Here is a 15,096-nt window from a genome sequence, read left to right as displayed (position 1 = left end):
TGATGTACAGATAGGTGAACGCACTTTTGAAGTCGTCCCAGAATTCACCTATCTGGGGTCAAAGGTCAGCAACGACAACAGTATGGAAGCTGAGTTGCGCGCAAGGATGCTGGATGCCAACCGGTCATTCTACAGCCTGAAAAAGCAGTTCACCTCAAAGAACCTGTCGCGACGGACGAAGCTGGGACTATATAGTACCTATATAGTACCAGTACTCACATACGCCTCTGAGACATGGACACTGTCCAAATCTGACGAAGCCCTCTTAGCCGCGTTCGAGAGGAAGATGCTCAGAAGGATAATTGGCCCCGTATGTGTGGAAGGACAATGGAGGAGCCGCTATAATGACGAGCTATACGAGATGTACGGCGACCTCACTGTCGTACAGCGTATAAAGCTCGCCAGGCTCCGGTGGGCTGGACATGTTGTACGCATGGAAACGGACGACCCAGCCCGTAAAGTCTTCTTAGGTCGTCCACAAGGACAGAGGAGGCGTGGTAGGCCCAAATTGAGGTGGCAAGATGGCGTGGAGGCGTCCGCCATTAAGGCCGGGATAACGGACTGGCAGACGAAGGCGCGAGACCGTGAGCGGTTTCGGACACTCCTGAGGCAAGCCAAGACCGCAAAGCGGTTGTAGCGCCGCATAAGTAAGTTCGAAGCTCTTACTTCTCGGTCTCCAGTCAGTCTCTGCTCGACGCCGCATAGTGCAACAATAATTTATGGCTGCACTAGTCACGAACAACATCGATTGCGCATCTCTACTCGAGCATCTGAACTTATATGCGCCCACCACCTCATTGCGTTATCGGCCGTTGCTTACGGTGGCTCGACGGCGAACTGACTAACGTTACAATGATCCACTTAGTTCGATGAGTTGTGCATTTAATGATGTGAATCACTTGTTTGATTTTGGCAGTACTTCGCAGTTGTTTAAACATCTTTAATATCTGGGAACTTTGTTATTCATTCAATGTAACAAATAAATAATGAAATAAATATATCAGATGATTGTGACTAAGACGCTTAAAAGGATTATGGGTCGACCACGCTGGATATCTGGAGCAGATTATTTTCGAAGGATTGCAACTGTCGGCAACAGTGCTCACAATAGCATCGAGAGGCATAAGCTGCCATCCGATCACTATGTGGTCAGATGAAGCATTGAAGCACCTAAAAGAGGTCTCTTTCGCCACGAGGTCCAAAACCCTATAATTCTAATATAGGGTAATAATATTTTATGGCATGAGTTTCTGTTTTGAGTTAGGTACGGACAGGCAGTGGAAAAATACCAATGGAAACTTTCGAGGCAAGAATCACAATGCAAGAACAAATATCATCCTAGAAAGCAAAACAAAAGGATGCAACACCAGCGAGGTAAGATTGATGGAAACTGGACAAATAATACGTATGTTTACATATGTTTACATATGTTTACAATTAAAAAGAGCCCAACTTTGAAAGAAAAAAATATTTACATTCCTTATTGTGAACTATTTTTTTATTATCAAATTTATTATTTTGATATGATTATTCCACCGTACGTTTGTTGGTGATAAATAATGTTTAAATTATGTTGCTACACATAATTTTAAATTTAAACCATACACATGCCACTTTTAATGCTATACTTGTTTCATCTGTAGTCGTCTAGTGTGGCGTTTTTCCAGAATTGTCATCGGCTTCTTTAAATTGAATTAGTATTACTAAGTAAGTGGCAATCGCTCCGCAGTACTAAAATAAATAATAAATTAAAAAATTATCGGAAAAAACACAGATATTTTTTCATCCCTGAAATGTTAAACAATACAAATGAAACAAACCGATGTGATAATTCGTCTGTCAATTGTACATAGTCCACAAGCGGTGAAGGAAAAGTTGCTAGCGATCAACTGCTGCCAAAACATGTTGATCTAAACGTATATTAAATTAAGATTAATTAATTTTAAAACGATCTAATGTTATAAATTACGCTAAGACATACACTCTCTATCATTTCAACATCTTTGCAGGTCCTCCTTAAGCTGTTTATAATGGTTATAGTACGATTTGACTGAAAGAATTTAGGTTGATTAGGAGTATGCGTGTTACTTTTGCTACACTTTAGGGTGAATTTACCTCAACATTAGTTATGTGACAGGGTTCAATGGTTAGTAAAAATCTAAAAATATGAATGAATAACCACAATGCCTGAATCCACGCAAATACTGCATCCTGAAATAAATAAACAGAGCAACATATTTAACCAAGCTACGGTAACAAGCGTTATAGTTGACGTGCACCTTGTCACCAACCAACTCAACCATTAAAAAGTAGGACGTGGCGACGAGATGTAGTAAGCACGACCCTAGCACCGCCAGCAAAGCAATTCCAAATGTCCTGAAATGGTTGTACACAAAACACGAAAATTTAAGATAATATGTAGATGTGAATTTTCCTGCATTGCTTCGGTTCACTTGCTTCGAAACCAACACTATACAATATGAAAGAGAAGCATGTATTACGGCAAGATCTTCAATTATTTTTCTCGATGATAAGGTTCGCTTCCTATCAAATCCTGAAAATGATTGGTGAAAGTTGAGCTACTTCGTATCGATGGCCATTTAGAGGTTGAGTTAAACAATACCCTACCATGCGCCACGTTTGCTACACACTTTCGGAAGTCAACATCGATAGGATCATTTTTATCGGAATCTAAATTGATGGATGAGATTTCGATGCGCGGTGTTCTGCCAACTGAAAAGATAACCAAGGGATGAGAAGTACGATCTATTGATGATGAATCTGTATGAGCGAGGGTCCTACATTCGGGAAACATTTCGTACAGCGCCACATTCAAGTGGCGAAATCGATTACCAATGCCCAGTGCAGCTTGTGCGAACAGGACATGAAACATCATCAGTATGTAGTACAAGCAGTAAAATGGAAAGTAGCCTAGTACGTTGGCACCTAAAAAAAGACAATAGTGCAATAGTGAACAAAGATTCCAATAGAGGAAACACCATGAAGAAACTTACTGGAATTGCTGTTTTCTTTCTTTATCTTATCGGCAATGCGATACCATACCCATATGTCCAGAGCTGGCAAAGCAAAAACAGGAGCAAATCAATGCAAATAAAACTCAACTCTTGGCGAGTTTGTTGTAAGTCTAGTTCAGAGGAGGAGTAGAATCTTACAGAGTGCTCCAGTAATGATGAAACATACTAATCCTAGCATGAGGATTCCTTTGCGTCGTTGCCTCCGACTTCGGGTACTTTCCTTGACGTACAATGACAGTATTTCATCGGCCTCGTACATATTATGATTTAAAGGAGTGTAGAATGATTGAAAAAAATATTACAAATACATGGTAAAGTGCTGTACAGCTGTGGGAAAATTTAGAAAACACTTAAGCGGATCTCACTTCGGTTAACCGTCGATTAAGCTCACGCACAAAATGCAGTCCCCCTATTCCACTGAGTGTGCCACAAATGCAGGCAGACACTACAACCGACACGTCTAGAATGGTCACCACCTTTGAAGTAGCTGTTTTCATTCTGAAAACGAAGCTTTTTAACATTGTTAACGGGCTGTTCCTATGGTCGGGGATGTACGACATGTAAAGGCACATCGTATGTCTTACCGTATAGGTTTTTTGGAAGTTACATCGAAAAATATTCCTTTGTAGGTGAGGCCAGCTGGTAGAATTGTTTGATAGTTGATAACACAAAATGATAGAAGTGGTAGGGAAAGGCTTATTTTATAGGCGCAAACAAATGGGTACAACATATATAAACGTTGTACGTACCTAAGCAAAACACAAGACCTACACTATAAACTATGAGAAACACGCTGCGCTTGTAATCCACTATTTGGCCAATAGGAGTGCGCTTCACTACATAAGGTGCAAGACCAAATATTCTGCTTACGTAAAACACTACTTTAGTAGACTCTGATATTTCCATGACCGGGCTGTATCGTAGTATGCTTTAGACTGTAGCGCATAAAAATGCCAAACAAGGAAATTGTAACTGCACTATGATGCGTCCCTCGTGAAGCAGAACCCTTTTATAGCCTTGGATCGAGCGAAGTGCAACCACCAGGCTTGTACTTGTTGTTGTTTATTAGTTTTTTTCCGAGCTGCGTTTTACACGACTGCTATTAGCACTCACTAGTTCAGGTTTTAAATCATACTGTTTACATTGGATTAGTGCAGGCGTTGGTCGTTATCCGTTATCCATTATCAGGTGACCTGCTATCGGCTCTGGGAAGAACTGGGGAAAGGCTTTTAAATAATTGTTTCTTGACAGTCCTGTAGCAGGTAGGTGGGAAAAGGTTAATATGAGTAACAGCAGGTTACCTGTATGTTGGGTTTTGTTTATTTCCGGAGCTAGGTACGGACTAACAAAATCAACACTTGATTGTATAAGTGTGGGTATGTTCCATGTTGTATTAATGTTGTGTACAGGTTCTTTCACCGAAAGAAATACGGCTTCGTGCAACAACAAAAGGCTCATGCTACTTTGGTAAAACTTTATTAAAGCCTGAATAATAACTCAGAAGCAGTTCGGTTCTGTTTTCTAGAGACGCGCCGGCGCCCACAAGTCCGAATCGGATCGATTCTCATCTGGACCGTAGCGAAGAATATTCGGCTAAAATCTAGAAAGGCTGCATAGGCCGACCTGACCAGTCAAACTTAAACTTCATTTCTATAACCACCTACCCGGGTATGTTTTGCTTATTCTTTTTATGATCACTTTTTATTGGTTTATCGAATCGATAAAAAAAAAATAGAATGCCTATAGAAACATGTTTTAAAATCTTCTTCTTCTTCTTCTTCTTTGGCTCAACAACCGCTGTCGGTCAACGCCTGCCTTGTACCACTACTTGTGGGGTTGGCTTTTAGTGACTTATGGATAACCCCCCATAGCAGGATAGTCAGTCCTACGTATGGCGGCACGGTCCATTTGGGGCTTGAACCCATGATGGGCATGTTGTTAAGTCGTACTAGTTGACGACTGTACTATGAGACCGGCTCGATGTTTTAAAATAGTGGTGAAAATGTAGATTTTTTTAAATGTTCTTTAAAAAACGAAATCAACTTTAACCCCTTACTTCTATAACCACCTACCCGGGTATACATACAATAAAAGATTTTGGTTTCGGTTAGTCGTTAATTTTGTAATGATATGTTTATGCAAAGCATGTAGTTATATTTATAGAATCTATTCCAAAAGTTTTCTAGCTCCTAATATTCTTCTAGAGTCACATAGATTAAAATGATTGCCCAGACAATACAATGCTAGCAATATGTGCATTCTTTCTCGCTCTAAGTGAGATCGATCTTCTTGTCTCGTTGTGTGTGACAAATTCTGCCGATCCAAAACGAATGTTTTTTTTTTTCGTTCAGTTTATGACACCGACAGTTATCTTGCATCTTTTTCAGAACACATTTCAGTCAGATCTGTATGCGTGCCGAAGACCTAACCGTTCACTTTTTCCCATGCGGCGATCAACCGCACACTATAATGAACTGAGTGTGCGGCATAGGTCTCGCACAATTGTCCCATGCCTAGTTTCGAGTCATATAATGGAATAGTTCAAGCGGTTAAGGGAATATTTCAACCGGGTAATATAGTCGTGCAAGCATTCTGTGGAGGTATGCTATCATATAATGGAATGTTGCAACTGAATATGTGAATTTTGCAAGCATATTGTGGAGCTATCATCAGACTATGGGCGCCGCTGTAAATGTACCAAAACATTTTTGTTTATTTTATTAATTTATCATGTTGCCTTTGTGACTCTGAATGTCACCTGAAAAAAAATCGGTTTTTTAGAAAACAGCAGTCGTATCACTTCGAAGCTGTTTAAATCGGCGGCACCCACAATTTGATGACAGCTCCAAAGTATGCTGTCAAAATTCGCCTGTTCGGTTGCAAAACTCTATCATATGATTGCAAACCTCCACAGAATGCTTGCACGATTCCACTACCGGTTTAAAACATTCTCTTAACCGATTGAACTGTTCCATTATATGCCTCGAACCCCCAGAAGGAAACGACATGTATTAGAGATCAATTTCAACGAATGGGTTGTAAACCAATTTCACTAAATGTTTCTCTCGGATTAAAGATAACACACGGAATAGTGTTATCTTAGAAAAAACTTTGTGCACATCCTGAAGGTATTAAACATCCCCATAATTATATTGCGTAGCTCTGTAACCGTCGGCCCGGTTAACTAGTTTTATGAAAAAAATTGTTGAAACTCTAAATTTTCTATCAAACGTTATATTTGTCCACTCAATTTCCCTCTATGGAAAAGATGGTAAGAACACAGATGATACTTATAGAAAACGTTTCAAATCATTAGATATCATATTAAAACGATATCATATAACTCAGTGAGGACCGCGGCGCTAGAAGGACAAGTCGTCCTCTCCTCGCATTGCGTGTGTGCGTTATTTATAATGTATCCGTGTATCTACCAAACCAAAAAAATGTTAAATACATATTCAATATTTATTTCATACTTCATTTTGTGCGGACTTCTTCTTCTTCTTTGGCTCAACAACCGATGTCAGTCAAGGCCTGCCTGTACCCACTTGTGGGCTTTGGCTTTCAGTGACTAATTGATTCCCCTCCCCCCATAGCAGGATAGTCAGTCCTACGTATGGCGGCGCGGTCTATTTGGGGATTGAATCCATGACGGGCATGTTGTTAAGTCGTACGAGTTGACGACTGTACTACGAGACCGGCTGCGGACATTTGTGCGGACATAACTCTTAATAATGTTGAATTGTTAAAATATAACAAAGATCAGATAAATAAAGCAAATAGACACTTATACTGTACACCAATGCAGTTACAATTAACAATAATTTGATATAAAACATATAAAGAAGATAGAATGGACATGTTAAAAGCAAAAGAACGTGTTTTTGTAAAATTGAAATATTTTCATGTTCGCTACGATAATACGGTTCTAACAAACATATGAAGTTAATAGAATTTAATTTAATGAACTTAATTATTTACCAGTTTAATTAAAACACACAGTTATGTTATGATACTGAATATAACGAATTTCACATTACAAAAAAATATATATTCAAATAAGACAAACATGGAATGCTGCCAACATAACATTAGAACATGAAGAATGCGCATGTCCGTCATCTGTCGAAACCTAACATCATTATTTTTACCTTTCTTCATTGCACTTTCACAATCAAATCAACTGGGGTGTGTTTAGTATCTACTGCACATATTAATGAAAGCTGCATTATCTTTGTTATTCAGTCATTTTTCGTCCTGTGAGAACTGGGTGCATATCCCTATCGATAAACGACGGTAGTCGAATCGTAGACTATTAGCTGTGCGCTTCCTAGCTTTGAATATCTGAATGCTATTGAATTTCTTATCAGTGTAAGAAAGTGAAAGTGATTATTTAGTGGCAATCTCGTTAGAACTTGGTGCATGTATATTGCTGGTGTAAATTACGAAAGTTCCGCCCAGTAAAATAATGTGCGGTGCAATATAAACAGCTTTGAAGTATTTTCGCCGAAACCGTATTAAAAGGTAGGGAAGAAAACTGTTTGACACACGCCCTTCGTAGAAAAATAATGAGTCGATGGAAATCGCTGCAAAATCCATATCGAAAAAACAATTCATTTGTACTTCGGAGGGATTTTATATTTATTACAACATTTAAGATTTGTAGATATATTATTATATATTTTACAAATAGCGCTGTAAACTTGAGCTTTGATGAATTGACGTAGTTGGATTTTAAGGATATTGAAAAACGTTCCAAAGAGAGAGAGTCAAACTTGTTAAGCGCCGGCTTCGAAAATCATCACAAATCTCCTAAGAAGGTGACAAAAACGTCATAAAGTTCACTATATACTTTAAATCTTTTATTCATTCACTGGTTCATTGATGATAGACTATCAATCTTTGCCACTCCGTTTGCAAACTTTCAGAAATATTATTTATGATTTTTTTATGTAATTGAAAAACATTGCCGTTGTATTAAGATTTGCGGAACAAAATGAAAGTCTGATCGATGAACACCCAGTCCAGGGAACACGCCTATCCCTGGTCACTGATACCTCACCATGAAACCCGACGATTGATTGCAAAGGATGAATCACGTTACAACCCATGAAGACGAGTATTGATTTTACGATGCTTGTCGATAGATTCGACGAGTTCATGGATGTGTGTTTGTGTCTAGGCCGCGTCATGTTGTCTAGGCCGCATAGCATTGCCAATGTCGGCAGATAGAATAGTTGCTGCTTGATGGTTGTCCATCGCTACTACACACTTTTTAATAAAATATGTGTTTTGGTTAATAGTAATAAGATACACATGTTTACCTTTTGACAACATTTGCGAGTGGTTGATCGATTGAGAGCAAGCAAATTTCAATTTATTAGTTTTACTTATTCAGCATGGTAGAAAGTTCTTGTTTAATTAAAACTGATCGATCCATCAGACTCGGGATTTCTGCTAATAATGATAATTTTATTGCCCTTTGAATGTTTGCGTATTGCCGCTCCACTTGAGCGACCAGGATGTGACCAGGACAGTATTGTCAATATACTTATATTGATATTGGCTGTACGATTCAATTTGCGATGGAGGTCTGTTGAATGAACGAACGATCTAACTGCCCTTAGGAAGCGTAGAGGTTATCATCGTTCGTCTCCGCCACCGTTAACATGTTCGTCATGACATGATTAGTCAGTCATATTTAAATCATTGGTGGGTCTTTATAGATGGCCATATCGCAGATAGGGTGTTCCTTTTATTTGTTTATGTAAATCAAGCCCTGTACTAGCAGCCAGCTGCGTAAATATTTACGTCATTCACAATTAAATTCTAATTCTAGCAAAACTAATTCTAAACCATACGCTTCAAGTGCATCAATTTACAAAACTTGCAGGTTAAACATGATACATCGAAAGCAAATTGCGGCAGTACTTCTTGCTACGGTGTTACTGTTAGTCAATAGCATACTTGGTGAAAATGTTACCTCTATCATACCACCGACAATGCAAAGTACGTCTGATACAGCCCACACAACCACCGGTCTAGCACATACGACACAACAGCATCAACATTACCAGTATGCAACATCGACTGTGCAGCTAAACGCACTTCCTACCGAGCAGACGGGCTCGGTTACCGTTGGCCAGCCGGGTGGAACCGTCGCAGGATTGTATGTTAGTACCACCATTGATCCTATATCCACACAGCAATCGACCGTTTCTCCGCTGTATATATCGAACATGTCTGCTTCCTTTGCACCGGCAACTCAAATATCCTTACGGCAAGATTTAGTCGATAGCTTGCCGGTCGACGTTTTGCAGATCGAGGAAAAGCAGCTTGGGCCGGGAGGACCAAATCAGGCGGAAAGCGTGGGCATTCAGCGAGCGCTGTGTTGGCTGAGGGAGAAACGGTTGCCCGACTACAGTTGGGGCAACGACACGCACATGGTAATTCTGGCCAAAGAGTTGTCCGGAGCCCGCGACCCAACGGATAATGATAATCCTATACAGGCGGTATCAGACTTGGAGAACCTGTTGTCCATCAAGCAGATGGATATTGAGGTGTTGACGATGCTCGACCGGCATCATGCTACAGCGAAGCTACCGCATACCGATCACATTGCCAAGTACATCTTGGCCATGGGAGGTCTCTGCAAGGATGCACGTCATTTTTACGGTCACGATTTGGTAGCCGCGCTGGAGCATCATGAGCACGATCAGGGACAAGAGTATGAGTTTGCGTTGACAGCACTAGCCATATGCAGTTCTGCCACACATGTGCGAAAGCGTCAAATTCGACGACTGTTGGACATAGCTAGCGGAGAGGTGAACGATGTTGGTAAGTAAAATAACGTCGGTTCAATCCTTGTCCTTAGTTCTGCTTTAGTTTGTGGTTTATGATCCTAGCTAGATGTTTAAATTGCATTGTTTTTTTTTTTTTTGTAGATACGATTGCCATGGTGTTGTTGGCACTCCGTTGCATAGTAACCGATCATCGTCACCGACATTTGCAGCATTTTGTTCGTCGTCCTGCTCGGGGTTTGGCTAGCTTGCAGGGGCCGCAGGGTAGCTTTGGTTCCCTGCGGAGCACGGCACTAGCCATGCAGGCGCTGCAAGATTTGGAGCCCGATCCCGCCGGCAAATGGAATCGAACTGCCGCATCGGAGTGGTTACTGGCTAAGCAACGTACCGACGGAGGCTGGACGGAGGAACCGCTGCAAGATGGACAGGTTAGCAAACGATCCGCATGATCGTGAGCTGAGTGGCTCTTTTCCCATTCATAAGTTTCACCGAACGTTCACACATATATTCATTCATCCATTCATGGCTCTTCACGGGGAACTATGAACATTTTTATAGACTTTTGCTCTTTTAGCCTTCAAATTTTACCAGCCACTGCTCGAGTAAATAGCGGCCATAATTATTTAAACCTTCGTTTATTTAACCGATTGTTGTTTGATAGGATCCTAGCATTGGCATCGGATTAACAGCTGATATCGTACTTGCGCTTGGTTGGCGGGGATTGGGAGCCGTTCGAGCGCTGCAATGCGATCACGTAATGCGCGAATCCAACGAACCATCGGAAAATGGCGAGCCGAAGCTAGCTGCCCCGGTTGGGCTCGGTATTTCGCCCGTAGAAGAGCTGGAACCAAGAAACGTTTCATATACGTACACCCTGTGGGTGGGTACAAACGAAACTGAGGAGTATTTCCTCGATTTGACGTCACCGAAAAATACAACATTCTTCCGGGCCATGAAGCAAGCGGCAGAAATAGATCCTAGGTATGGCGATAGCTGATTATGGTGCGGTTATACCGTTCGTTTATGACTGTACAAGAAACATAAGCAAAAAAAGATCCTGGGTGTTGTGTGTATGCTAACTGATCTCTTTATGCTGCATGGTTTTCAGGTTTTCGTTTGAAGCACGTGAATGGCCCAACGGACACTACGTTCACACGTTGGCTGGAATGAAGGAGGAACCGAAAAGGTAGATATGTTTTAGTCTAAGAGTGGTAAACGGCTAACACATGTGACCGTTTCCTTTACAGCTATCACTTTTGGCTGCTATATCGCTTGCCCGAAAGGCCAGACACAAAAAATCCGCCTGGTAATCAGCTAATAGCTCCGCTAGGTAAGAGAGTTTTGATTTTACCTATTCTCTTGTGCCTACAGTAACTGTGGATAACTCAACATCTGTGGTGCGAGAAAATGTGCAATTAATACTGTATAAACTACTTACAGGGGTGGATGAGCTGTTAGTGGAAGATGGAGAACACTATCTCTACTGGTACAAAAAGCTTTAAGCTTTGATTTTCTTCGATTCTACAAATCTGATAAGAATAGTAAGCAATAAGAAACAACAAGTAACTTCAGCGCCACCAATAGTATTGATCAACAGTAGCAGCGATTAAAACAGCAATAAAGTATGTAACAAATGCAAATAAAGCGGTTGCAGCTTTCTGTATGAGACTGGAAATGAGCAAAGCTGCAGCATCTCTAAATGTAGGTTAGATGATCAAAAGTACACAACATCACGAATTTTGCGATGAGCAATGTTTCGAACTTTCCAGCACAACATACGATCTAGTTACACAGTTAGGTTGAATATGAGTGGTCAAATGCTCAAACCGGTCCGATCACGCGTTAGATGATACATACAGATGATACTGACGCTTCAAGGAAAAACATCGTTTGCTCAACAGTCAGGTTAAGATGCTGACGAAGAGTGCTCCGTGTAATGAAACATAATTACGATTTACGTAGTAATACCATAGAAAGTATATGTACCAGAAGAAATACGGGACGGAGGAAGGAAGATCATGTGAATCGACAGTCTTCTCTCCGCTTGCTGGCAAGGGACGGATGAGGGAAAATTAAATAATATGTGGACCATCCGTAAATGAGCATAAAGGAAGAATGTAATGAAGCTATGAACAAACACGATATATTGAGCCACCTTACAATCCATAGGCGGTATGAACATGATATAACCGTATACAAACAATTATACAAAATATACATAAATATCTATATACAAAACCGTAAATGAATATATATATATATATACACATATACATATACAGCCGTAAAATATACATATAAATACAATGCAAATGCCGAAGCATGGTAGGAACGCTAAAACAATGGTAAAAACACAACTAACCAGTAAGCCATCGCTTGTATGGTCAGTCAGCAAAAAGGTGGGCGCCTTTGCAATTGTGCAGGAGTTTTTTTTTTTTTTTTAATTTGGCCTATAACGGATCTAGCGAAGTGAATTATTGCTCAAGCAGCACCAGCAAATGATGCACTCCAAATTGACAATAATTAAAGCATAAAGAAACAAAACAGAAAACAACGGTTCGCTAAACGGTATAAGGAACGGTTCTAATCGAGCAAATAATACGTTAAGATCACGAACAGACACCAGCAATGTAGGACTGTAAGAAGTTTTGTAGCCTCAGTAATAGTGATCTGGCAAAAGGGAACAACAACATGGGTTGAGATGAAGGGAAACGATTTTAGTGCATTAAAACAAACACGAGAAACAGCAAGTACAGCAAAGCCAAGTAGTAGATTGTCTCGTTACAATGATGCTAAGTCGGTAAGCTTAGTTGGCGGAATTAGAATCTGGTATGGTAAATGTGGTGCGACTGGGATTCTTCTATTCATGATCTCGTTTGGATCTGCTAGCCCTGTCGCTTTATTACATTATAACATCTATAATGTTAAACATCGTAGCTGTATGTTTGTGTTAAAGACAATATACAATATGACCTCACTGGGAGGGATAAAGATTGAGTACCAACTAGTGGATGTGCAACTCGATGGTTGAGTTGTTTGGCAGACCGCCAATGTGATGAATGAATACGAAACTGAAAAATTTTGTCCTCCAAACTTGTTTGAACCAAACGCAAATTCATCGCAATGGCTTTGATTAAAAGCTGACCATGACTACCATTCCGAGTTTTCTTTCTGTCAAAGCTACCTCGTTGGTTGGATGACAATTCCACTATTGAGGTGCCAGCTAGTGAACAATCCAACTAAAAAAGTCCCAACTAGTGAGGTTATACTGTAATTTACATTATGCTACGCGGCTCAAATGAAGTTAATGATGGCAGTGATCTGATATTGCAAATAGGAAACTTTACCTATTATAATATTAGTTGCTCCATAAATGCATAAACTGTTATTGAGTTAGACAGTTAGACACTAACTATTTTTCGACATTCTTAAGTGTAAGCTAATTTGAATAGCTGATATGTTTCCTATCTTAATAAAAAGACAACAGCAAGCCAACAAAAACGCAACACGTAGGGTCCATCACGATACTAAACAACAATTCCACATCGCAACGGAACGGAGACGTCTTAGGAGACCGCGCTGAAAGTAACTTCATATAGAATTATTAGCAAAGCGCTAATCTAGCATCACATAGCATGATAGCAAATAAGCAACGCAATAAATAATAATAAAAAGCTATTATTGTATTGTCTACTTTAATTGTGATTAATTTCCTTGATGTAATACTTTATCTGTATTGTAGTCACAGTACACTAAACCTCTCCTTATGTTCTTCTATTTGGCGTAACTAACTAAGCGATCATGCCCCGTCCTACACAGTCTTATGATCAAGACTTAATTAAGTACCAAGCAGTCCGAACAGCCAGGAGGATAGTAAAATTTTATTATCGAGCACAATGGATGAACGTGCTACAATCGAAAATATATCACTGGTATAAAACAATTCTCTTAATTTGCCTTTGTTCATTTTTTATTGATAATATTTGTTTGTTTGTATTTGTATTTTGTACTTGTAGTCCGGTGTGAAATAGTTACATAAGCCTTAATGATACTAATATAATTTCATATGTGTTATACAAATCTTAAACGCTCTTTAAATTTCCATGTTGTCGATTTCGATGTTACGAGCATTACATTTTCATAGCCAAAAGTAAGCGACTTCAATTAAAAAGTAAAAAAAGTAATATAATAATAATGCCGATTGAATAGGCTATTTTTACATTTCCAGAATATCCGCACCGATGAAGAGTAAAAACGCGCGAAACGCAAACTCCACGCTAGAGTTCTTGTTGTGTCCGCAAAAATGAGACATGGAGACGGTGGTGTACGGCACAAACAGAATATGTGTTTTATTCCTATCTTTGGTATAGGTGCAATAAACACGGGTAATAAATAATATACACAACACACGCAATGCGGGGAGAGGACGACTGGTCCTTCTCGCGCCGCGATCCTTGCTGAGGACGTCACAGGATTACAGCCCTGCTGTCAACAGTGAGCGCTCAGGATGAGGCAGCTTTCTGTCCACAACAGTTCTTAATTTGGGAATACACATTCAAATGTATTGATAAGCGAACATAAACTTTTCCTCACACCAAATTGTCGAGAATTTAACGAAAAATCCGGTACCCTGAGAAATATATAGATAGCGCTTGGCATTTTGGCCCCACGCTTCACGTGAAATGCCCTTCATTGACGTCGATGAAATTGGAGAAAGCCTTGGGGATATCTTCAAACAAAACAACACCCAATTAACCGATTCAAAAACCAGCGCATTTTGCTCTGCGGAAAATCTTGGTCAATTTATCATTATCATCATCGAGTCGGGTAACAGTAGGTTCAATAGTCGACCTGAACTCGCTACACCAACGAATCGGAATCGCTTATGCTTTCTTGCACTTACCGGAATCATTGCACCTACTGAACCTACTTTCGGGTCGACCTTTACGACTCCGGATCGCTTATGGATGGCTCCGATCCGGTAGGTTTGGGTCGACCCGCTCATCACTAATGTACATCATGAAAGAAAATAACACCAATTATTTTTACCAAGATATCATACAGAAGTAGACTACCATGCTTTCACTACCCTCCAACCAAAGGGTAAATGTGTATTATTTTCATCTGTTTTAATCAGGTATAATTTTTAAACATATGTATTTTATTACAACCCAGAAAAAGTTAATAGAGCTAGATAGTGTTTGTTGTATGTATCCTTTAATTAGAAATGTTATGTTGTTTTGAACCTGTAATGGTCCCCT

At 39.9% G+C, this 15,096-nt stretch overlaps 2 protein-coding genes across 7 annotated transcripts; one reads left to right on the top strand and one right to left on the bottom strand.

Annotated features, from left to right (window-relative positions):
- Positions 1-1,476: 1,476 nt before the first annotated feature.
- On the bottom strand, positions 1,477-4,013 carry LOC1278501 (gustatory receptor for sugar taste 43a). Of its 5 annotated transcripts, none has more exons than XM_061648735.1 (13): positions 3,785-4,009; positions 3,620-3,674; positions 3,401-3,545; positions 3,174-3,285; positions 3,015-3,077; positions 2,803-2,946; positions 2,629-2,733; positions 2,458-2,554; positions 2,280-2,376; positions 2,116-2,211; positions 1,982-2,050; positions 1,821-1,910; positions 1,477-1,731 (listed from the first exon to the last, which is right to left on the bottom strand). In XM_061648735.1, exons 1-13 carry the CDS (start codon positions 3,939-3,941, stop codon positions 1,648-1,650), a joined length of 1,314 nt encoding a protein of 437 aa, XP_061504719.1. In that variant the 5' UTR covers positions 3,942-4,009; the 3' UTR covers positions 1,477-1,647. The 5 variants fall into 5 exon arrangements, with proteins under 5 accessions (XP_061504719.1, XP_061504720.1, XP_061504718.1 ...); XM_061648736.1 differs by having other exon boundaries at positions 3,401-3,533; positions 3,785-4,008; XM_061648734.1 differs by having other exon boundaries at positions 2,629-2,946; positions 3,401-3,533; positions 3,785-4,013.
- Positions 4,014-7,180: 3,167 nt separating this feature from the next.
- On the top strand, positions 7,181-13,513 carry LOC1278502 (uncharacterized protein CG3556). Of its 2 annotated transcripts, none has more exons than XM_061641970.1 (7): positions 7,181-7,559; positions 8,929-9,872; positions 9,980-10,263; positions 10,497-10,816; positions 10,944-11,021; positions 11,083-11,165; positions 11,276-13,513. In XM_061641970.1, exons 2-7 carry the CDS (start codon positions 8,936-8,938, stop codon positions 11,335-11,337), a joined length of 1,764 nt encoding a protein of 587 aa, XP_061497954.1. In that variant the 5' UTR covers positions 7,181-7,559; positions 8,929-8,935; the 3' UTR covers positions 11,338-13,513. The 2 variants fall into 2 exon arrangements, with proteins under 2 accessions (XP_061497954.1, XP_061497953.1); XM_061641969.1 differs by having other exon boundaries at positions 7,182-7,559; positions 8,905-9,872.
- Positions 13,514-15,096: the final 1,583 nt, after the last annotated feature.

The sequence above is a fragment of the Anopheles gambiae genome, chromosome 2, assembly GCF_943734735.2.
Source record: "Anopheles gambiae chromosome 2, idAnoGambNW_F1_1, whole genome shotgun sequence".
Lineage (NCBI taxonomy): Eukaryota > Metazoa > Arthropoda > Insecta > Diptera > Culicidae > Anopheles > Anopheles gambiae.
This window is presented reverse-complemented; position numbering and strand designations above follow the sequence as displayed.

What these genes read in the sequence shown, in the direction of transcription:
- LOC1278501 (XM_061648732.1), bottom strand. Translation starts at nt 3,941, where the DNA reads ATGGAAATATCAGAGTCTACTAAAGTAGTGTTTTACGTAAGCAGAATA. An exon ending in GTACGAAATGTTTCCCGAAT is followed by an intron (nt 2,734 to 2,802) that starts GTAGGACCCTCG and finishes TTATCTTTTCAG; the next exon opens with TTGGCAGAACACCGCGCATC. An exon ending in TTGAGTTGGTTGGTGACAAG is followed by an intron (nt 2,212 to 2,279) that starts GTGCACGTCAAC and finishes TATTTATTTCAG; the next exon opens with GATGCAGTATTTGCGTGGAT.
- LOC1278502 (XM_061641970.1), top strand. Translation starts at nt 8,936, where the DNA reads ATGATACATCGAAAGCAAATTGCGGCAGTACTTCTTGCTACGGTGTTA. An exon ending in ATGAAGGAGGAACCGAAAAG is followed by an intron (nt 11,022 to 11,082) that starts GTAGATATGTTT and finishes TTTCCTTTACAG; the next exon opens with CTATCACTTTTGGCTGCTAT. An exon ending in TCAGCTAATAGCTCCGCTAG is followed by an intron (nt 11,166 to 11,275) that starts GTAAGAGAGTTT and finishes AACTACTTACAG; the next exon opens with GGGTGGATGAGCTGTTAGTG.